The sequence below is a fragment of the Lithobates pipiens genome, unplaced genomic scaffold, assembly GCF_037356315.1.
Source record: "Lithobates pipiens isolate NorthernLeopardFrog02 unplaced genomic scaffold, aLitPip1_a1.2 Scaffold_8, whole genome shotgun sequence".
NCBI lineage: Eukaryota > Metazoa > Chordata > Amphibia > Anura > Ranidae > Lithobates > Lithobates pipiens.
Window position 1 is genome coordinate 584,170,859 of NW_027507903.1, and position 24,496 is coordinate 584,195,354.

The following is a 24,496-nucleotide window of genomic DNA, read 5'->3' on the forward strand; positions in this document are numbered from 1 at the left end:
GTTGCTTTTTTCTACCACTACTATTCCTTTATATTGGCTTTTAAAATTGAAAAATGCAGCAATTTAGAATTTGGATGAAAGGTTTAGCGCTGGGAAACACTTTTTGAAAGATAAAAAGTGCATTTTATATACAACTATAGATCAGACCAAAATGAGGGACAAATGAGGAGGAATGAGGGACAGAGGGACATTGCTCCAAATAAGGGACAGTCCCTCGAAATCAGGGACATTTGGGAGCTATGCCATCACATTGTTGCTCATCAATGCTTGAAATGGCACTTCACACACCAGGTAAAATGACAGGTCTCTGCAGCTTTTAGCAGCGGCCATTTTCCCGGAGACCAGACTACAGAGCAGGAGAGGGGACAGCTCTGCCTCTAGTGACAAGAGCGGATTGACGTCACTCTCCGGCAAGATGGCGGCGCCCAGAGAGCGAGAATGACACTGAGCCCGCAGTACAGAGGTCCTGTGTTCGGATGATCGGTGTGTATGGGAGGTCGGCGTATACAGTGTACGGTGTGTGCTGTGTACACAGGCCGGAGGGGGGCACACGTGAGCTCGGTGTGCAGTCATGACCACGTGTGATCACATTGCTGGGTTAGACTACTTGTAGTCACTGGTGGTCAGCTAGAGAGCTGATTGGCGGTTGTGGGAGACTGCTGCAGTTTTGATGCAGATTTTCTGTATCAACCCCATTATGGTGGTGCAGGATTCAACGGCGAGTGCACTAAATAATACTGAACAACATGTAAACAACATGTAAACAATCTGAGCATACACTGTACAAGTTTACTGATTGTACAATATTATACAATCATCTTCTTAAAGTAGAACTAAGGGCTTTGCGTTCTCTTTCCTGTTGCCTTCATGGCAGCATACGCATACGCTGCCCTGGACAGGCACCAGGAAAGGAAAGGTAAGTGTAAAATTTCCCTTTTTTTTTCTTTCTCATTTTGTAGGGGAGGCTCAACCACATGCCACCCTCCAAATAGCAGAATGACGGCGGCAAAGTGGTTTCAATATTCTGACTGGGCGTCATATGACGTCTTTCAGGATATTAAGCTTCTGCGGGCCCCCGGGGGGGGGGCGAGCATCACGGCGATCGGTGGTACGTTGTGTCAGTCTGACACCCTGCAACTCCGATCTAGGTAAAGAGTCTTTGACAGAGACTCTTTACCACGTGATCAGCCGTGATTGGACACAGGAAGAGCTGTTGATTGGCATTTCCTCACTTGCATCTGACAGATGCGATTAGAGGAGAGATGATCAGCAGCTTTGCTGATGGGGGGGGGGGGTCTGTGCTGATTGTTTGTCAGCGCAGGCCCCCCCCCCCCCCTCAGACGCCCGCACTGGACCACCAGGGAAACACCTAACATGTAGATGGCCAGGTACATCCCCCATGGCCACCCACATGTGAAAATTAATGCCCAACATATGCCAATCAGTGCCCACAAATGGGCACTGACTGGCACTTCTATGGCACAATAAAAATCAGTGATGCCCAGCAATGCCACCCATCAATGGCCAACAGTGCCACCCATTGGTGCCCATCCATGCCCACCTATCAGTACCACCCATAATACCCATCAGTGAGTGTCTGACAGACACAAGTAGAGGAGAGCCAATCAACTGCTCTTCTGGCGGGGGAGGGGGTCTTTGTTGATTATTTATCAGTGCGGCTCCCCCTTGGATGCCCACCCAGGACCACCAGGGATGGCCCCCACACTGGACCACCAGGAATGCCACCTTAGACCACCAGGGAAATGGCAATCAGTGCCAAAGAAAAATGCCTGCCAGTGCCACCAGTGATGCCTATCGGTGAAATCTATCAGTGTCAGCCATCAGTGCCCATCATTGCTGCCTTTCAGTGCCACCCATAAGTGCCTGTGAGTGCCCATCGGTAGTGCCGTCTTATCAGCGCCCATCAGTGAAGCAGAAAACGTACTTATTTACAAAATTTCATAACAAAAACAAAGAAACTTTTTTTTTTTTTCAAAATTTTCGGTCTTTTTTTTATTAGTTTAGTAAAAAATAAAAAAAACGCAGAGGTGATCAAATAACATCAAAATAAAGCTCTATTTGTGGGAACAAAATGATAAACATTTCGTTTGGGTACAGTGTAGCATGACCGCGCAATTGACATTTAAAAAGTGAAAAAATTTGAACGCTGAAAATTGGCCTGGGCAGGAAGGTGTGAAAGTGCTTGGTATTGTAGTGGTTAGAACACACGTCAGGTGTTTTTTATTTTTTGCCATGTGTCTCATTGAGGGGGATTTCCATTCACTTCCTGTCCCATAACCAAACAGGAAGTGAGAGAGAATTCCTGGTTGTCATCAGAACTAGTGTCCCCATTGGAAGATTTCCCTTCTGTTCCTATTTTGGTGACAACACAAAAGTTGGGCTTTTCTTTCACTTTCATTCTCGGTGACAAATGGAGAGGGACAGTCTTCCTAACGGGGGCACATAAAAAATAAAATAAACTGACAGGGGTTCTAATCCCTCTTCACTCTGTCCAAAACAAAAACAAAAAGTTCTACTTTAAGACTGATCATACGCTATACAATCAGATTGTAAATCTCATCATTTACATCTACCATCAACTATGTAATGCAAGAGCCCACCTGATTTAAGTGAAGTGAAGATAAAACTTTTTTTTTTTTTTTGGATAGATTGGAGAGGGATTAGAACCCCTGTCAGGATTTCATTGCCGTCTGTGTCCTCGTTATGGAGAGTCACCTTCTCTATTTGTCCTGTTTACTGTTATCTTTAAAAGTGAAAGTAAAAGAAAATCCCATATCTTGAGCTGTCACCAGAACAGGAATAGACGGGAAATCTTCCAGTGGGGACACTAGTTCTGGTGACAACCTGGATACTTTACCGGGATTTTCTCTCGCTTCCTGTTGTGGCTATGAGGCAGGAAGTAAAAAAAATAAACTGGGGTTATAAGCCTCCTTTTACACTATCCTAAAAAAAGGTTTTGCCCTTTTTTCAGAGTGGGGATATCATTTATACCTGACTGTACAGTAAGGATTTAACGTCCAGTGCTGAGACTTGCAGTCCTGACTGCCATACAGCACATACTGTACAGTGGCGCGTTGTGTTCTGCTCAAACTCCACCTCCTCCATTCATACAACATCTTGTATTTTTTCACTGAATGCAAGGTAGTCTGTGATTGGAGGAGGGGAGGGTGAACATAATTCACAGATCTTTGTATACCATCTGGACTTTGTAGCTGGATTTGTTTTTGTTTTAGCTTGGCAACCAGTGGCGGCCTGTCCATTAAGGGTGCCACCCCCTCTCTCCAGCCACCCCCTATATGAATAATGGATAGATTCATGCATGGCATCAATCTATCCATGACCAATACATGCCATGGTGTATTTTTGAAGTGCCTGATTAGAGCCATAGGCTAATCAGGATAGCCGAGAATGTGGCTGTGCCATAGGCTCTAATAGGCTTCAAAAAACGTGAACTGCAAGTGCAATCAGCCAGGTGTGTTAGAACCGCAAACTAATATTCGCTGTTCTAACACTGAACCGCCTCTCCACCAATCAGGAACCGTGTGTGTTACCCGTCACCTGATTGGCTGAAAGGACAGGCGCTGTGATTGGCGCCTATCAGGAGGAAGGGAGGAGACGCATGGAGGACACAGCTCGCCGCCATCACCCGCATCTCCACTGGTGGGGATGGGGTCACAGTGTTAACTTTTGATGGGGCACAGTGGCTGCAATTGATGGGGTTTTTTTTCTGAATTTTTCAGTTTTTTTGTGCCCCCCCAATAACATTTTGAGCACCAGCCACCACTGTTGGCAACTATGAGAGGTTTGCATACTATTTCAATGTGTAATAACATGTTTCTTTGTACTGCAGAGACTTGTGATCATGAGGACTTTACGCTGGTTGGTATCGGCTCAGAATCTGTGTGCTTCAGCAAGATGGCTGTCTGGGATAGAACCGTGCAAACCACAGGTGAGCGGACTTATTTTATATTTATATATATATATATATATATATATATATATATATATATATATATATATATATATATATATATGATGTTCCTGGGGAAAATAAAACACAATCTGTGCTTGATTATCTGCAGTAGAGGGCAGAGGAGACATTAGGGGTCTAATAGACTCCTGATATCTTAATAAAGAGAGAGGACCTCTCACCTGCCCAATGTTACCAAAAAGGGAGCTTCGTAGCCCCCTTGTGATAGGATTATTTAAATGAAGAAACAATTTGAATAAAATTCTAATTAAGTTCAATAAAAATAAAAGCAACCAGCAAATGCAAACTCACAAACGTTGAAGTGAGAGCAATAATTCTAGGGCCATTAAAGCAGAGGTCCATCCTAAAGTGGACCTTCCGCTCATTGGAACCCTCCCCCCCTCCGTTGCCACAATTGGCACCTTTCAGGGGGGAGGGGGGTGCAGGTACCTGTACAGTACAGGAATCTGCACCCATTTCCGGCGTAGATTCTGCAGAAGGTACGCCCCTTTCTGCAGAATCTACGCCCCTTTCCGAATGTCCCCCGCTGCCTGCTGGGAAACACATGGATCCCAGAGACAGCGGGGACCATCCTTATTGCGCAGTGCGACTCGCGCATGCGCAGTAGGGAACCGGGAAATGAAGCCGAAAGGCTCCACTTCCTGATTCCCATACCCAAGATGGCGGCGGCAGCAGCACCTGAGAGACGATCGAGAGATCGGCTTCGGGTGCCGACATTTCGGGGGCGCGCTGGGCGGGTAAGTGTCATTATTTTAAAAGTCAGCAGCTGCAGTATTTGTAGCTGCTGGCTTTTAAAAAAAAAAAAAAAACGGCGGACTCCTGGCAGACTCCCGCTTTAATTATAGTTGACTTTATTTGAAGCGCCACCTATTGATAATTTTGAGTAATATGATTTTTTCACTATTTTACAGGCAGTTTTAATACTTGACACATTTTGGTATTTATTTATGCTACATCGCTTCACTTATTACTTTGTACAAGAATACTGGGATTCAATTGTGTAAAATTCATTGTATTTTTTTTCCTGAAAATATATATTTGATAAACAGTTGAACATATATGCAAAAAAATGAAAAAATGCTCCAAAGGGGAACTAGTTAACTGTTTTGTATCCCGTCCTGCAGGTACATCTTGTGCGTATGGTCCACTCATCACCCATACCTGCCCCACCTAAAGCCAATGATGCACCCAAAGCGCTGACACCTTTTGAGGAGCACTTTTTCAAACAGCAGAAGGACAAGGCCTCGTTTGTCCAGGTGCTGGATGTGTTCTGTGGCCGGGATGTCCGGAGGAGAGGACATGTGGAGATGATCGAGGCTGCTCTTAAATGGATGCCAGAATTTGGGCTGGAGAGAGACTTGGAGGTTTACAACAAAATTCTTGATGTGTTCCCCAAAGAGGTCTTTGTGCCCCGAAACTTAATCCAAACAATGTTCAACCATTATCCCCGGCAGCAAGAGTGCGCCATCAAGGTGTTGGACCAGATGGAGACAAATGGTAAAATGTGGTGTCCACTGTTTTAATTATAATGCCCAGAGTGACACAGGAGCTATGTGAGATGGAGTCGGTCCCTCCCATTACAGGGTGACACAGACAGGTGAAGCTATGTGACATGGAGTCTGTCCCTCCCATTACAGGGTGACAAAGACAGGGGAAGCTATGTGACATGGAGTCTGTCCCTCCCATTACAGGGTGACACAGACAGGTGAAGCTATGTGACATGGAGTCTGTCCCTCCCATTACAGGGTGACAAAGACGGAGAGTTATATGACAAGGAGTCTGTCCCTCCTACCACAGGGTGACACAGACGGGGAGCTGCTATGTGACATGAAGTCTGTCCATCCCACCACAGGGTGACATAGAAAGGAAGAGCTATGTGACATGGGGTCTATCCCTCTCGCCAGAGAGTGACACAGACAGGAGGAGCTATGTGACATGGGGTCTGTCCCTCCCACCACAGGGTGACACAGAAAGGAAGAGCTATGTGACATGGAGTCTGTCCATCCCACCACAGGATGACACAGAAAGGAAGAGCTATGTGACATGGGGTCTATCCCTCTCGCCAGAGAGTGACACAGACAGGAGGAGCTATGTGACATGGGGTCTGTCCCTCCCACCACAGGGTGACACAGAAAGGAGGAGCTATGTGACATGGGGTCTGTCCCTCCCACCACAAGGTGACACAAAAAGGCCTGATAGTGGATGGGCTTAATTTCTTCTTCCAGGGTCTAATATGTAAAAACATCATATGACTGCTTTAATTTTCTGAATTGGAGAAAAGGTAGCTGCAATCTGATTGGTCCCTTTCATTTGGCTTAACAAGCTCTCTCTTCCTCTAGGCGTCATCCCTGACAAGAACACCCGTTTCCTGCTCATGCAAACATTTGGAAAACTAAGCCATCCTATGAAGAAGTACCAGAGGATAATGTACTGGTTCCCCCGGTTCAAGAACACCAACCCTTATCCAGTTGTAGCTGGTATTGAGGCCGACCCCGTCTCTATGTCAAAACTGTGCCTGGAACGTATGGCAGCTGACAAGGACGCCCGTATCACAGTGTACCAGGTGAGAGTTGCTTCTGGAGCCATCATCCACCACGCTTCTTCTTGTAGTCCACTTTCAGCATTTCTGTGTATATCCCTTACAGACCTGAGAAGTAATGTTCTGTAACTATGGCATATGCCCGTGCAGAGCCCTGTTTACCCACATGGCTATCTACAGGCGTTCCATGTATTCCTATGCAGGCTGTCCTATTGATGTCTTTTGGGACACAACGGCTTCGCGAACATTGCCGCTGCTCCCAATTTTACATCTATGCAGGTGCACAGCCCCAAATGCATACTGTGTGTTTGGAGCCGTTCACATGTCGCATGTTGGATTGGAAGCAGCGGCGATGTTCGTGCAGCTGTTGTGTCCCAATAGACATCAATGGGACAGCCTGCATGGGGATGCATGTAGATCCCTGTGGGCAAACACGGCCCTCCACAGGTGTACACCCCGTGTGAACAAGGCCTTATGGTGGGCATGCTCTTCACTAATCTTGTGTATACACAAGATCTTTAATTCACTGAAATATTTCCAATCTCATTTTATATTTCCCTAAATATAATTAACAATAATCCTTTATATGAATTTTCAGTAATGTCCTGCTCACTGGCTGAAATTTTAAATTCTGTCTGTCAGTGTGCCAGCATTTGTTGATATCATTATGGCCATTATGATTCAACCAGTCTTGTCAACGGCACAACCAAGATAAGTACAGTTTTCAGCTCTCCGTTTTCCTGGGCAGCCATCGTTTCTTATGATCGTGGTTTTCATTTGCATTAGGGTTGCAATGATACCAGTATCTGTGCTGATACCGAGCATTTACACGAGTACTTATACTCGTGCAAATGCTATAATGCTTGACCAGATACCTGGCAGGAGGCCAATACACCCGGCACCCTCAGTGTAGTAGGGGGGACCGGCCAGCATCACAGATGATCAGTGCGGCAATGGGGGCAGTTACAAGCACCAATCTCCCTGTATAGCTTTTCTGACAGTCGCTTCTCCTCCTCTCCCTCCCACAGCTGTCGGAGAGATTGGTGTCTGTAACTGCCCCAACCGCCACACCGATCATCCCCTATGTCCTCCCCGGGTCCTCCTCAGGTTCCCCCTTGTCCCAGATCTGCCAGGATGGAGAGTGGAGGAAGGAGCAGGTAAATCTGTCATTTACCAGCTGCTTCCTTTTCAGAATGCACAGAATCAGTGATCACCGACTCTGTCCATTCATAACTGAGCATCGTAACCTGTGTTTACAAAGCTTCAGTTTATGAATGGAGAGGAGCTTCTCTCTCCTCTCCATTCATCTTCAGTGCAGCTGAGGCTGCTAAGAATGGGACTGAGGAATCTGTGTCCTTAGTCCATTTCCCTGTCTCAAAGGGGAGATGTCAAAGGTCTGCTTAGACCTCTGATATCTCATCAAAGCCAAAAAAAAGAGAGGAAAAATTGCAATAAATAAATATTTAAACATAAAATTGTAAAAATAATAGAAAAAATAGAAATAAATAAAAAAAAAAAACACCGACACTATGCACTATGCAAAGTATCAGTAATCCGGTATTGGGAAGTACTTGGGAAACAAAAGTATCTCGGTACTTGTACTCGGTCTTAAAAAGAGTGGTATCTGTGCCACCCTAGTTTGCATATGTTCAGCATATTTCTTGTCTATGTGTATTGATCTTGCCTTATAATCCTTTTACAGCTCCCATCAACAGAACAGTGTGAAGATGGGACAGTTAAAGAGCACGCACATCTTGTGGGTAAGTAGGTGTGTTTCATATAGTCATGTTTATGGATACTGCAGTACCCTGTTCTCTGTACGTCTAACATCTCCATAGTGTGTTCTCCATATCCTACACAGTTTAAATAGAGAAAGAGATGGATTTGATGGATTGATTAAAGAGAAAGATAGGGGTAGAGATTAGAGAGGTGGAAAGATGAGATATATTAGGCAGACAGATGGTGAGGACATTTAAGTGAAGAAATATCAAAATAGGTAGGAGGGAAGATCAGATGGAGATTTGGAGAAATTCGATATAGAGGTAGGAAGAATAGAGAGAGCTTAAGACATGGTAATTTTCAGACATAGAGATGGGGAGATTGGCAAGAACGATAAAGGGGCAAAGCTATATAGTAGTGGGGAGATTAGATAGAGGAGGTGGTGGGGGAGATTAGAGGGAGGAGATGGGGCGGGGGAGATTAGATGGAGGAGGCGGCGGCGGGGGAGAGTAGATGGAGGAGGCGGCGGGGGAGATTAGATGGAGGAGGCGGCGGCGGGGGAGAGTAGATGGAGGAGGCGGCGGGGGAGATTAGATGGAGGAGGCGGCGGGGGAGATTAGATGGAGGAGGCGGCGGGGGAGATTAGATGGAGGAGGCGGCGGGGGAGATTAGATGGAGGAGGCGGGGCGGGGGAGATTAGATGGAGGAGGCGGGGGAGATTAGATGGAGGAGGAGGCGGGGCGGGGGAGATTAGATGGAGGAGGCGGGGCAGGGGAGATTAGATGGAGGAGGTGGCGGGGGAGATTGGATGGAGGAGGCGGCGGGGAAGATTGGATGGAGGAGGCGGCGGGGGAGATTAGATGGAGGTGGCGGCGGGGGAGATTAGATGGAGGAGGTGGGGCTGGGGAGATTAGATGGAGGAGGCGGGGCGGGGGAGATTAGATGGAGGAGGAGGCGCGGGAGATTAGATGGATAAGGAGGCGCGGGAGATTAGATGGAGGAGGCGGCGGGGGAGATTAGATGGAGGAGGCGGCGGGGGAGATTAGATGGAGGAGGCGGCGGGGGAGATTAGATGGAGAAGGCGGGGAGGGGGGATTAGATGGAGAAGGCGGGGAGGGGGAGATTAGATGGAGAAGGCGGGGAGGGGGGGATTAGATGGAGAAGGCGGGGAGGGGGAGATTAGATGGAGAAGGCGGGGAGGGGGAGATTAGATGGAGAAGGCGGGGAGGGGGAGATTAGATGGAGAAGGCGGGGAGGGGGAGATTAGATGGAGAAGGCGGGGAGGGGGAGATTAGATGGAGAAGGCGGGGAGGGGGAGATTAGATGGAGAAGGCGGGGAGGGGGAGATTAGATGGAGAAGGCGGGGAGGGGGAGATTAGATGGAGAAGGCGGGGAGGGGGAGATTAGATGGAGAAGGCGGGGAGGGGGAGATTAGATGGAGAAGGCGGGGAGGGGGAGATTAGATGGAGAAGGCGGGGAGGGGGAGATTAGATGGAGAAGGCGGGGAGGGGGAGATTAGATGGAGAAGGCGGGGAGGGGGAGATTAGATGGAGGAGGAGGTGCGGGAGATTAGATGGAGGAGGAGGCGCGGGAGATTAGATGGAGGAGGCGGCGGGGGAGATTAGATGGAGGAAGCAGCGGGGGAGATTAGATGGAGGAGGCGGGGCGGGGGAGATTAGATGGAGGAGGCGGGGCGGGGGAGATTAGATGGAGGAGGCGGGGCGGGGGAGATTAGATGGAGGAGGCGGGAAGGGGGAGATTAGATGGAGAAGGCGGGGAGGGGGAGATTAGATGGAGGAGGCGGGAAGGGGGAGATTAGATGGAGGAGGCGGGAAGGGGGAGATTAGATGGAGAAGGCGGGGAGGGGGAGATTAGATGGAGAAGGCGGGGAGGGGGAGATTAGATGGAGAAGGCGGGGAGGGGGAGATTAGATGGAGGAGGCGGGGAGGGGGAGATTAGATGGAGGAGGCGGCGGGGGAGATTAGATGGAGGAGGCGGCGGCGGGGTAGATTAGATGGAGGAGGAGGCGGCGGCGGGGTAGATTAGATGGAGGAGGCGGCGGGGGAGATTAGATGGAGGAGGCGGCGGGGGAGATTAGATGGGGGAGGCGGCGGGGGAGATTAGATGGAGGAGGCGGCGGGGGAGATTAGATGGAGGAGGCGGCGGCGGCGGGGTAGATTAGATGGAGGAGGCGGCGGGGGAGATTAGATGGAGGAGGCGGCGGCGGCGGGGTAGATTAGATGGAGGAGGCGGCGGGGGAGATTAGATGGAGGAGGCGGCGGCGGCGGGGTAGATTAGATGGAGGAGGCGGCGGGGGAGATTAGATGGGGGAGATTAGATGGAGGGGGTGATGGGGGAGATTAGATGGAGGAGGTGATGGGGGAGATTAGATGGAGGAGGTGATGGGGGAGATTAGATAGAGGCGGCGGTGGGGAGGTGGTGGGGGATTGGATAGAGAGAAGGTAGGGATTATATAGAGGTGGTGGGAGATTAGATAGGGGGACAGATAAAGAGGTCGGAGGGAATATTAAATAAAGAGTTGGACTAGAAATATGGGAATGCTAGATAGGTGTGTGTGTGTGTGTGGGGGGGGGGGGGGGGGGGGGGGGTTGGGGGTGAAATCAAGAAATGGATATCTTGGATAGGAAGCTCCTGTATACTTAACTGTTCTGCAGAACCCCCTGCCCTGGCCTCCTTCTGGGTCCTGCCATTATTGGGGCAAATGATTTTAGTCACAGGTGGGAACAGATTTCCTGACCCTGCTTGGCTCTGCCACCCCTTTCCAGGTTTTGTGCTGGAAGACTTCCAGTGAATATGTCTGCTGGGAGGTGCACTGGTCCTTGGATAACAACACAGACCCATATAGGACAGCAGTTTATGGGATCTTTTTTGAGATTATCAATCATATCAGTAGAATTTTACAACTTGTCCTAATTAATATATTTACATATTTTGAGGACATTTGATTTTTCTCACTTATAAGCCGTTGGATGAGCATGGCAGCCAGGGAACATGTATCTTCATAGGCTAGCAGTGGCAGCTATCAGATCTCCCCAGTACAAGTACTTTTGAAAAGATGCTAGCCTGTATGGATGTCAGTGTTGGATTATAGCTGAAGGTCTGGCTGCTCATTGCTGTCTATGGCCAGGTTTACAAACAGATCTGTGAGCTGCTGCCACCTTGTGGAGAGGAAGTAAAAGGCAGAGAGAAACCTTTCATTGCTGTTTGTGATTTATTACAGGTATCCAGTCAACGGACCAGATGTCCCTTCTAGCAGAACATGATCACAATTACCCTGTCCTAGTTGAAGGTCCATTTCCTTTATGGCTGAAGAAGACATGCGTCAATTATTACGTCTTACGCGCTGAACCTGATGCTAATAAAAGGGAGGTGAGCAAGTACTTCTGTTTACAGTATGTGAGCCACAGGCACTTTGTGAAATTCAAGCTTCTGCAGAACTACAACTCCCAGCATGCTGATTTTTAACGTTTCTGTATTCAGGGGAGCTTTACTCACTCTGATCTTTGCAGTTTGCACTGCTAGCCTCTAACACTGGGACTGGATGAGCACTTGATGAGTAGTTGTGTGTAAAAATACATAGCATATTTTTTATCCACTTGCCGACCCGCCACCGTCCTTTTACTGCAGCAGCTACAGGCAGAGCAGTGTACTGGTACGTAGCCTTCTTTCTACGGGTTTGGGGCGCTCGCCCCTATACGCCTACTCCCCTGTGATTTGATACAGTGAGAGTTCATCAACAGATCCCGGCCAGTGATTCATGGCTAGGACCTGCTGATTGGCTTTGTCCCTAGAGCTCTGTCCTAATAAACAACACAGAGCTCTATACAGAGGAGAGTGATCGCTTTGTTTCTTTTCCCTGCTAAGCAGGGAAAATAAAAAAATAAATGAATCTGTAGTACAAAGCAGCACACAGTAAACTCATTGTGTATTGTATTAGCACTGGTATTATTGTCACTGGTGATGTCAATGTCAGTTCCCATTTAGTGTCAGATTGCCCGCTACACTATCGCAGTACCACTAGAAGTCACTGATCATCGCCATTACTAGTATAAAAATAAAAATAAAAAATTCCAGTTTATATCCCATAGTTTGTTGATGCTATAACTTTTACCCAAACCAATTCATATGCACTTATTGGGATTTATTTTTTTATTTTTACCAAAAACATATAGTAGATTACATTCACAATTCAAAGCAACATGGTATAGTGTATGTACATATATATCCACTTGACCTCCAGCAGATTTACCCTTCTACATGACCAGGCCTTCTTTAACTGACAATTGCACAGTTATGTAACACTGTATATAGATGAAATTTATATCATTTTTTTTTTACACAAATAAAGCTTTATTTTGGTGGAATTTGATATTTGATCACCTCATGTGTGTGTGTTTTTTTTTTTTTTTTGCACTATAAACAAAAAAGACCGACAATTTTGAAAAAGGGGAAAAAAAAAAATAATAATATTTTTTACTTTCTGCTATAAAACATATCCAATAAAAATAGAAAGAAAAAATTATTTCTTTATAAAGTTAGGCCAATATGTATTCTGCTACATATTTTTAGTAAAAAGCTACAGCGTCTACAAACTATGGTGTATATACAGTCTGTTAAAATGTCAGGTTTCTGTGATGTAAAAAAAAATGAGACAAAGAAATAATTTCATAACTTTTTCCGCCTTTAATGTGACCTCTAAACTGTACAGCTAAATTGAAAAACAAACTGAAATCTTTTGGGGGAGGGGGGGAGTTATAATAAAAAACTAAAATAATGTGGTTGCATAAGTGTGCACACCCTCTTATAACCGGGGATGTGGCTGTGTTCAGAATTAAGCAATCACATTTAAACTCATGTTAAATAGGAGTCAGTACACACCGGCCATCATTTTAAGGCGCCTCTGATTAACCCCAAAGTTCAGCTGTTCTAGTAGGTCTTTCCTGACATTTTCTTAGTCGCATCCTACAGCAAAAGCCATGGTCCGCAGAGAGCTGCCAAAGCATCAGAGGGATCTCATTGTTGAAAGGTATCAGTCATGAGAAGGGTACAGAATAATTTCCAAGGCATTAGATATACTACGGAACATAGTGAAGACAGTCATCATCAAGTGGAGAAAATATGGCACAACAGTGACATTACCAAGAACTGGACGTCTTTTTCAAAATTGATGAAAAGACGAGAAGAAAACTGGTTTGGGAGGCTGCCAGGAAGCCTACAGCAACATTAAAGGAGCTGCAGGAATATCTGGCAAGTACTGGCTGTGTGGTACATGTGGCAACAATCTCCTGTATTCTTCATTTGTCTGGGCTATGGAGTAAAGTGGCAAGAAAACATCCAAGCCGGCTAAATTTTTCAAAAACACGTCTGAAGTCTCCCAAAAGCATGTGGGAAAATGTGTTCTGGTCTGATGAAACCAAGGTTGAATTTTTTGGCCATAATTTCAAAAGATATGTTTGGTGCAAAAACAACACTGCACAAAAGACACTCGCCAAAAGAACACCATACCCACCGTGAAGCATGGTGGTGGCAGCATTATGTTTTTCTTCAGCTGGAACAGGGGCCTTAGTCAAGGTAGAGGGAATTATGAACAGTTCCAAATACCAGTCAATATTGGCACAAAACTTTCAGGCTTCTGCTAGAAAGCTGAACATGAAGAGGAACTTCATCTTTCAGCATGAGAACCACCGAAAGCATACATCCAAATCAACAAAGGAATGGCTTCACCAGAAGATTGAAGTTTTGGAATGGCCCAGCCAGAGCCCAGACCTGAATCTGATTGAAAATCTGGGGGGTGATCTGAAAAGGGCTGCGCACAGGAGATGCCCTCGCAATCTGGCAGATTTGGAGTGTTTTTGCAAAGAAGAGCGGGCAAATACTGCCAAGTCAAGATGTGACACACTGATAGACTCATACCCAAACAGACTGAGTGCTGGAATAAAATCAAAAGGTGCTTCAACAAAGTATTAGTTTAAAGGTGTGAACACTTATGCAACCATATTATTTTAGTTTTATATTTTTACTTCCCTCCACCTAAAACATTTCAGTTTGTTCAACTGAGTTGTACAGTTTATAGGTCACATTAACTACTTCAATACTGGCCACGTACACCCCCTTCCTGCCCAGGCCAATTTTCAGCTTTCAGCGCTGTTGCTGTTTAAATGACAATTGTGCAGTCATGCTACACTGTACCCAAACAACATTTCTATAATTTTGTTCCCACAAATAGAGCTTTCTTTTGGTGGTATTTGATCCCATCTGTGGTTTTTATTTTTTTGCTAAACAAATAAAAAAAGACCAAAAATTTTGAAGAAAAAAAAAAAGTATTTCTTTTGTTTCTGTTATAAAATTTTGTAAATAAGTACATTTTTTTCTCTTGCACTGATAAGGCGGCACCGACGATGGGCACTGGTAGGCGGCACTGATATGCAGCACTGATGGGCATTGATAGGCGGCACTGGGCACTCATGGTTGGCACTAATAGGCAACACTAGGCACTGAAAGGCTGCACTGATGGGTACTGATGTCATTGATAGGCATCACTGATGGCACTGGCAGGCATTGTTTGACATTTCCCTGGTAGTTTAGGGTGGCACATCCCTGGTGGTCCTGAGGGCATCCTGGTGGTCCTGGGTAGGCATCTGAGGGGGGGCTGCGCTGATAAACAATCAGCACAGAACCCCCCCAAGAGAGCAGCCAACCGGCTCTCCTCTACTCGCGTTTGTCAGACACGAGTGAGGAAAAGCCGATCAACGGCTCTTCCTGTTTACATCGTGATAAGCCTTGATTGGACACGGCTGATCACGTGGTAATGAGTCTCCATCAGAAGCCCTTTACCGAGATTGGTGTAGCGCTGTGTCAGACTGACACACCGCACCACCGATCGCCGCTAAGTGACCCCACGGGCGTGTGAGAGTGGTCGTTCTGGAGGGCCGTCATATGACGTCCACTCAGAACAAGAGCCGCGACGCCCCGTTGTCATTTGACGGCCAGCAGGCGGAAAGCGGTTAAAGGTGGAAAAAGTTCTGAAATGGTTTCTCATTTTTTTACATCACAGAAACCTGACATTTTACCAGGGGTGTGTAGACTTTTTATATCCACTGTATACTAGAATCTTTATTTGTATACTAGTAATTAGCAGTGATCAGCGACTTATAGCAGGACTCTGTGGTATTGCGGGAGACAAGCTGACACTTTTTACACTTTGTAGGAACTAGTGACACTAACGCAGTGATCAGTGCTAAAAATATGCACTGTCACTGAACGAACGACAATGGCTGGGAAGGGGTTAAGCATCTGGGGCGATCAAGGGGTTAAACGTGTGCCTAACCAGTGTTTATAGCTATACTGTGAGCTGATTTTTCACTAAGAGATGTGCTGGCTTTTATTCCCTGCTTTGCAGGGAAACAAATGCTCTGGCTCTGCATACTATCCCTCCAGGGGGTGTGCATACCAAGGTATAGACCTTTTGGCTACAGAGCCTTGAGAAAGTGCCAGTGGACTACAGTGATGTCACCGCACTGGCGCTCCATTGAGAACTCGAAGTCTCTCTGCCGTTATGGCAGATGAGTCCCATGGTGGGAGAGTTACTAAAACTGGTGCACGCTTTACAATAAAGCCTGGAAGTGGAGCCACACCAGTAATAAATTTGACAGGAGGCGGCAGGGAGGAGGACCCCCCTCCCCCCCTCTCGGTAAGGGTAAACTGATTTGAATCATGTTTTTTATGTTATACTTTAACCGCTTGCTGACCACCGCACACAGATGTACGTCGGCAGAATGGCACAGGCAGGCAAATGGGCGTACCTATACTTCCCTTTTAAATTTTCTGCCTATCGGGCTCGCGAGCGCCGCATGCCACAGGAGCATGCTGCAGGTCCCGGGCACTCAATGTTCGCCGGCGGCCCGCGATTGTGGTGTGGAGAGGTAGAACAGGGAGATGCCTATGTAAATAAGGCATTTCCCCATTCTGCCTATTGAAATGACAGGGAGCAGTAGCTCCCTGTGATCGGGAGCGTTGATCGCTGTCATGTAAGTGGTAGCCCATTCCCCCCACAGTTAAAATCACTCCCTAGGACACAACCCCTTGATCGCCCCCTAGTGTTTAACCTCTTCCCTGCCAGTGTCATTTACACAGTAATCAGTGCATTTGTATAGCACTGATCGCTGTATAAATGACAATGGTCCCAAAATAGTGTCTGCCATAATGTCGCAGTCACGATCAAAATTGCAGATCGTTGCCATTACTAATAAATAAAAAAAAAAAATTATAAAAATGCCATAAAACTATCCCCTATTTTGTAGTGACTGTAACTTTTGCGCAAACCAATCAATATATGCTTATTGTGATTTTCTTTTTTTTTTATTTACAAAAATATGTAGAATACATATCGGCCTAAACTTAGAAAGACATTTTTTATTTTTTTTTATACATTTTTTGGGGATATTTATAGCAAAACGTAAAAAATATTGCTTTTTTTTTTTTCAAAATTGTTGCTATTTTTTTATTTATAGTGCAAAAAATAAAAAACGCAGAGGTGATCAAATACCACCAAAAGAAAGCTCTATTTGTAGGAAAAAGGGACATAAATTTTGTTTGGGTACAGCGTCGCACGACTGCGCAATTGTCAGCTAAAGCGAAGCAGTGACGAATCGCAAAAAATGCTCTGGTCAGGAAGGGGGCTGTAGTGGTTAAATATGGATGTGACATAAAAACAGGCTTATAAAGGTGGATTTCGCTTTTTGATGCAATGCACGTTCATACAAGTAAAAATGTGCCCTAGGAAGCGCGTGTTAACAAACCGCAACGTAACACTATAGTGTGAACGTGCCCTAAAAATAACTTTTAACACAGTGACATGCTTGCTGTACCATATTTCTCTTACTCAGTATCTACTGGCTTATAGATTCTCCCTATTTATAGTTCTCTGCAGTCAGCCAACTTGTAACCTGAAATCGGGGTTCTGATGTGCATTTCAGCGTCTGTCTTCTGTTTTCAGAAAACATTAGGCCCTGAAAGGAGTTTATATTACCCAATAGAATTGGACCTGGACCTGGAGCGAGACCTCGGGGACGATCACACCTTCGATGTGGATGAAGGTAAGGTGTTTGGTAAATTGATGGTGCACGTGTGTATACTTAAAAATATGTTCTGTTTTCTTCCTGTAAGTCCTTATAATGATAGGAGTTTTGTCCGATTAATGGAGAAACACCCAGTATAATTGGCACCACATCCCTAAATAATTTTATGTAAATTAGGAATGGGGGGGAGAGAGATGGATTTTATTGGTGTAAAGAAAAAATATTATAAATAGTAATGAGAAAAAATTGTTATTAGTACAAAAAGATTTTTTTATTTTAACAATTTTTTAATAGTAAACATGTAACTATGTGAACAGTGGCCGTAGTAGACAAAAAGCGTCAATTCATGAATGTGGTGGTAACGACAAGCAGGTTAAATAGAAAATAAGGATTTCACATTAGCCCGACATGTTTCGCTATGTTGCTTCTTCAGGGGCTGTGCAAACTATGACAGTAATATATCAGAAAACTGTATATACAAAATAAAGAACAATACTCAGGTTACAATATATAAGAAGTGTATGTATGTGTATATGTATATATAAAACATACGCTGGACAATACAATAGGGTGCTTACCCCGCAGATGAATCCCTTTTGTCTACTACAGCTACTGTTCACGTATTTACATGCGTTTTTTTTTTTCCTTATAGTGATGCTGCTGCTGTATGAACAATTTTAAACCAAGCCATACCTGTAAAAAGAAAGAGTGTAGGCAGTCACCTTTAGCCCTCGTTCACACCGGTGCGATTTGACAGTTCCAACTCGCATGACAAGTCGCACCCCATTTTCGGCAATGGAACCATTCAAATAGCCACAACTCTGAAAAAGGTTCCTGTACTACTTTCCTATTTTTTCTTTTTTATTGCGACTTCCATAGACTTCTGATAAATGAAGTCACAAGCCGCAAAATAATTGGAGGTACAAATCGCACTGATCTGCGGCTTTAAAATCGGGCTGAATTTGCGCAATTTCAAAGCTACACCAGTGTGAAGCAGGGCTTATTGCTGCATGTGCCACAGAGCACCACTCCAATCCTGGGAATTCTTCCAGGAAACTGACACTTCCAGAAGTATTGCATTCCTGGATCCCCCGCAGCTCTTACAGGCTCTGTCTGCTGACCTCCAAATCGCTGCTCCCCTGTAATGATGTGGAGAGGTCTGCAGGAGAAACATGTAGGAGCTGTGGAGGACCCAGGAGATTGACACTCCCGGAAGTGTTGGTTTCCATCCTAACTCACCATTTTAGTACTAGTCTGTATATACCTCTTCGTTACCAGGACATTTTTCAGAGCCATGATAGTTACAATTATTATTCACGATTTATATAGCGCCAACATTTACGCAGTGTTTTACAATGTATAGAGGGGGACAGCACAATTACAGTACAATACAAAAGGTATAGGAGGGCCCTGCTCGTAGAGCTTACATTCTAAAGGGAGGGGGTGGTGGTACAAAAGGTAATGGCTGTAGAGAATGATTTGATGGGGGTGGCTCGGGGACAGTTAGGTGGGTGTGGGATAGGCTTTCCTGAATAAGTGAGTTTTCAGGGATCTCCTTGAAGGTGGACAGGTTACGGGCTGATCGGAAAGACTGGGGCAGGAAGTTCCAGAGGATGGGAGAGACTCTGGAGAAGTCTTGAAGGCAAGCATGGGAGGAGGTAACAAGGGAACTAGAGAGCAGGAGGTCCTGGGAGGAGCGGAGGGGACGATTGGGGTGATATCTGCAGATGAGGTTGGTGATGTAGCTGGGGGCGATGTTATGGCCTTGGATGTTGTGGTGAGCATTTTGAAGTTTACACGGTGGGGTAGGGGAAGCCAGTGAAGGGATTGGCAGAGAGGGGCAGCAGTCATGGATCGGTTAGTGAGGTGTAGCAGCAGCATTCATAATAGACTGAAGGGGGATAGCCTGCCAATTGCTTGGTTATGCACCTCTACTCAAATTATTCTTGTATAATTTTTTGAGGCAAAGCTTTATTCTGGTGGTGGATCTCACACGATCTTGGATTGTCAGTGGCACTTTAAGACCCCCTTCACACTGGGGTCGCATTAGCTCTAAAGCGCTGATTTAGCGCTGTGTAACCACTTCAATACTGGGCATGCCCCCCCCCCCCCCTTCCTGCCCATACCAATTTTCAGATTTCAGCGCTGTCGCAATTTCAACTACAATTGCGCAATGATACAACACTGTACCCAAACTACATTTTTTATATTTTATTCACACAAATAGAGCTTTCTATTGGTGGTATTTGATCACCACTGGGGTTTTTATTTTTTGCGCAACAAACTAAAAAAGACCGGAATTAAAAAAAAAAAAAATACTGATGGGCAATGATAGGCGGCATTGATGATAAGCTACTGACAGGCATTACTGATGGGGCACTGCCACGTTTATGGGCACTAATTGGCACTTTGGGCACTGACACGCGTTCTTAATGGGGCACAGGCTGGCAGCTGATGGGCAACGCTGATGGGGGTTGCACGGGTAATCAATCCGATCAGCTCTCCCTGTCAGCGTGAACTGAGAAAAGCTGTTTACGGGCACTTCCTGGTTCATGCGATGATCAGCTGTGATTGGTCACAGCTGATCACATGGTAAAAAGCTTCCGTCAGAGGCTCCATACCACGATCGGAGATGCAGTGTGTCAGACTGACACACATCACCTCATCTCGCTGCGCTGTGCGCCCCCTTGTTATCCTGATCACATCATATGACGTGCGGTCAGGATAACAGAACCACTTTGCCAATGTCATATTGCTATATGGCGGGGGGAAAGTGGTTAAGCTGCGCTTTTCGGCCGCTAACGGGGCGCTTTTAACCCCAAAGAAGGAGTTAAAAACTCCCGTGTTGCGGCACTTCCAAATCGCTTTTCAAGCGCACTGCCCATTCATTCCAATGGGCAGTGCTATTTGGGAGCGCTAAATACAGCGCTCCAAACCCGCCCCAAAAATGCTGCTTGCAGGACTTTTAGCGATGTTCCGCAAGCGCACCGTCCCAGTGAGAAAAGTCACACTGGAATGAATTGGAAGCGGTTTTCAGGCGCTTGGCAGAGGCTATTTCCAGCGCTAAAGCCCCTAAAATGTGAAAGGGGTCTATCTCTTCCCCACCTTAAAAAAAAAAAAAAAAAATCCACAATCACAAATTATGGAAAGGGAATGAGAATGGTTTAAAGCGGTATTAAACCCAAAAGCAAACATTTTTTATATTACAAGCTTACTGATTCTTAGATATGATGGCTGCATTATTTTTCTTTTTTATGCTTTTTTTTTTTTCTTTTATATTCATCCTAAGATTCAGCCAGTAATCTGCAGTTTTTCAACATAACAAGCAAATGTAGCAGTTAGTGTTGAGCCAAACCATTTACCAATGACAGAAGTGCTTACAATGATCAGCTTTTATATATTCATGTAAAATCTTCATCTTAGAAGAAAAACAAAACTGTTGCTGTAACTGCAGTGTGAGGTTGAGTTTGGCTTCAATTTGCTACTATATTTAAACCTGATAGTACATCTAACACACCCCAAGCCCCCCCCCCCCCCCCTGATTAACAATGTTGTTGCCCAAATCTGCCCCCTGTGCTCATTCATGCAGGGTGGAGGCACTCTAATACAGGAGTTGTGTTACTAGTCAGATCACCAGGTAAAAACGGAGAGAAAAAAATAAATAAAAGTAATGCAGCCACCACATCTAAAGGATTGGTAAGCTGCAATATATTAAATTTTTTGTGTTGGATATAAAACCATTTTAAAGCGGAGGTCCACCCTAAAATGGACCTCCGCTCATCGGAATCCCCCCCCCTCCGGCGCCACAATCGGCACCTTTCAGGGGGGAGGGGGGTGCAGTTACCTGGATAATCCAGGTAACTGCACCCACTTCTGGGCTAGCTCTCTGCGGAAAGGGGCGTACGTTACGCCCCTTTCCGCAAGCGCCCGCCCCCTTCAGCAAGTGCCCCGCTGCCTGCTGGGAAACACACAGCTCCCAGAGGCAGCGGGGACCGTCCGGATTGCGCTGCGCGGCTCGCGCATGCGCAGTAGGGAACCGGGAAATGAAGCCGAAAGGCTCCATTTCCTGATTCCCATACCCAAGATGGCGGCGGCACGAGCGAGCGATCGGCTTCGGGTGCCGACATCGCGGGCGCGCTGGACAGGTAAGTGTCACTATTTAAAAGTCAGCAGCTGCAGTATTTGTAGCTGCTGGCTTTAAAAAAAAAAAAAAAAAACGCGGAGTCCCGGTGGACTCCCGCTTTAATTTTCTAGTGAAGGTCTGCTTGATACTTAGTGATTCTAAATGTTTTTTGTTTGTTTTTGTTCTTTAAAATAACAAATATGTACTGAAAAAGTTTAAACCAAAAAAAAATACAAATCCTGTTCCTTTAAAGCATGTTATACAGCACAGTACTGTGTCATTTGGACCTTTGTATCACCTGAAATACCTGGCTGATCCTGCCTGGCTATACCCTCCCCTCTGCAAACTGACTATAATAATCATGGCTGCTGAGCCCTGACACCGTGGTCAGTTTGCGTGATTCCGTCAGCCGCCGCAGCTTGCTATCTGTCTCCTGTGTCCTTCTCCCCTCCCTTCTCCTCCCCTCCCCTCCCCGCCTGTCTCTGCTTGTACCAGTGCCCAAATGACCGCCTCCGCGCTCCTGCTGCTCTCATAACTTCTATTAAATACTCCTATCCACTCTGTACCATTATAATAATTGTGCCTGTGTTCTAAAATATCGGCCCGATTGTACATATATGAGCACGGCTCCCGGCGCTCAGCTGATTGTCAGCTCTCTCGCTCCTCTCTCCCCGGCTGACGTCAGCGGGAGGCCTCGGCCCCACCCACTGCAGCCATGAGCCGAAGAGAGGAATCAGCCGAGCACTCAGGGCGGAGCTTATATCGGTACAATCGGGCAGATTTTTTTTACAGAACACAGACACGTGGACAGCTATTATAATGGTACAGAGCGGATAGGAGTGTTTAATAGAAGTGGATTAACAACCACTTTACCTGCTCTGTGTAATGGTTTTGCACAGAGCAGCCTCGATCCTCCTCTTCTCAGGTCCCCCCGCTGGTGCTCCTGGCCCCTCCCTTTTGCATAGTGCTCCATAGTGCCGCTTGCTATGGGGGCACTTGTGAATGCTCACTCCTCAGCCAGGTCTGTGTGTCCATAAGATGCACAGAGCATGGCTTTGCCCTAACCCCCCCCCCCCCCCTTAACTGGCTGTGATTGACAACAGTGGAAGCCAATGGCTCCCACTCCTGTGTCTGAGCCAATGAGGAGGGAGAGGGAGCAGAGAGAGCCTCTGCACTCATGCACATCGCTGGATTGAGATCGGGCCCAGGTAAGTGTATGGGGGGCTGGAGGGGAGCTGCTTGTGTTTTTTTTTTTTTTTTTCCCTTTAATGCATAAATTGCACTAAAGTAATAAACCTTCTACCTTTAGAACCACTTTAATGCTTATTTTGGCATTGTATGAGTGAATGTAAAATGACATCTTTTCCTTGGCCTACAGTGGATGAAGGCCCAGTCTACGCTATGTGCATGGCAGGAGATGAAAAGCTGCTGGTCAAATGGATTCAGGGAATGCAAGAGACTAATCCGATCCTTGGGGAGGTGCCCGTCCTTTTCCGACTGACCTCCAGCCCACACGAGCTGAGCGTTCAAGAGCAAGAAAAGGAGAGTTTACCACCAGAGAGTGATGAGGAGAGCACTCAGGAGGAAAGGCTCAGGATGGAGCGGTAATACAGCAATGGAGGGATGCTTTCAGAACTGAGTATAAACTTTGAGTCGTGCACACCAGCTTACACCCAAGATGCATCCAGTAAAGACCAGGACAAGAACTGAAAATGGCTGTTTGCTTTATTTGCATACCAAGACCTTTGATAGTAGACATGTCAGACAACGCTGTCAGGTGTTGAGATTGGTTCTTAGTGGAAGTGTGTGGAATCCCATCTTCTAACCCATAAAAGTCCCCACTGAACCTGCTCACCCGTCCTCCCATGTCCTGTGCTCTTGTTTTTCCAGACAAGCTGTTTCTTTACTTCCGGTACATGCGTTGGCATCCATACACCATGGAAATACTTCTAGTGTTGTCTGTGAATGTTCACATTTATCTGGGTCATGGCATATCTAGCAATAATTGCATTCAACTGTAGTGTTGAGGATGCGTCATAGCTTCTCCACCATGCCTCTTCCTCAGTTCTAATGAGTGTTTGACAGATACCCAAACATTGATAATCACACCTTAACCTAATCACCATAGAATGTGTAGATGTTGGTTGTCCAAGAACAGGACAGGTGTAAAAATTGTGGGACCGCCCAGTCCTAGTTATATACTACCACCCTTGGTGCCAGAAAGCCTGCCTTGGTGTTAATCCTTTGATTTACATGGCTGAAGTCATAAAATGAAGGATTCGCCGTGGGACTTTAAATTAAGTGGGTTCCGTTTCCGCCAGAAAACATAACAGTAGTAAATAAATACAGTATATGGTTTATTCAAGTAAAAACTGTTTAAAAGCATAGATATCACCAACAGTTGCCAATTTAAAAAAGATACATGAACCAGGAATATTGGTACATAAATAAAACAGTAGTCATAGTACACGGACATCATACTACCTGACTAGTTTTGCGAGATCCAGCTCCCTCTTCAGTGGTGAATGTGTGTAACAATGTACCTAGGATGAAAAAGTATATATTTTTGGCAATATGGCACAGTATTGATTATAAAGACACCAGGTAGGAGGTGTTAGAGGTCCCCATACTCACCACTGAGCTTGACCATGGCTGCAAGTGTGCAGCTCCAAGATGGCGGCAGCAGGTGCCTCACCAGGGAACTGAGGGGGTGGAGTCAGATGGGACCCCACTAGAGGCCAAACGGAGAGCAGGCATGGCATGGGTATAGTGATGTATCCCTAGAGACCTCGTTAGTCCATAAAGAGTATAGGCTGTGAACATAGGTATGTTTGTCAGGCATCCAAAGTAGTATCAATAAGTATTAGCATAAAGATATATATGCATGAATGAAAGGCCTGGGCCAAAGATGGTAGGGACATGGAGATGGTTAGAAGCATAGGATAGCAAAGGTATACAAGCAAGTGGCAGGATGAGAAAGAGACAAGAGAAAAGTGGACTAAAAA

At 45.9% G+C, this 24,496-nt stretch overlaps 1 protein-coding gene across 2 annotated transcripts; it reads left to right on the plus strand.

The window, feature by feature from the left end:
* Window positions 1-353: 353 nt before the first annotated feature.
* Window positions 354-23,351, plus strand: ECSIT (ECSIT signaling integrator). 2 transcript variants are annotated; one of them, XM_077470339.1, is made up of 8 exons: window positions 354-483; window positions 3,872-3,970; window positions 5,137-5,509; window positions 6,352-6,575; window positions 8,254-8,311; window positions 11,512-11,660; window positions 17,287-17,386; window positions 22,870-23,351. In XM_077470339.1, exons 2-8 carry the CDS (start codon window positions 3,884-3,886, stop codon window positions 23,097-23,099), a joined length of 1,221 nt encoding a protein of 406 aa, XP_077326465.1. In that variant the 5' UTR covers window positions 354-483; window positions 3,872-3,883; the 3' UTR covers window positions 23,100-23,351. The 2 variants fall into 2 exon arrangements, with proteins under 2 accessions (XP_077326465.1, XP_077326464.1); XM_077470338.1 differs by having other exon boundaries at window positions 475-516.
* The last annotated feature ends 1,145 nt before the right edge of the window (window positions 23,352-24,496 follow it).

Coding starts and splice junctions, on each gene's coding strand:
- ECSIT (XM_077470338.1), top strand. CDS start 490: ATGGGAGGTCGGCGTATACAGTGTACG. Junction 517..3,871: donor GTCGGCGTATACAGTGTACG/GTGTGTGCTGTG, acceptor TTTGTACTGCAG/AGACTTGTGATCATGAGGAC. Junction 6,576..8,253: donor CCCGTATCACAGTGTACCAG/GTGAGAGTTGCT, acceptor ATCCTTTTACAG/CTCCCATCAACAGAACAGTG.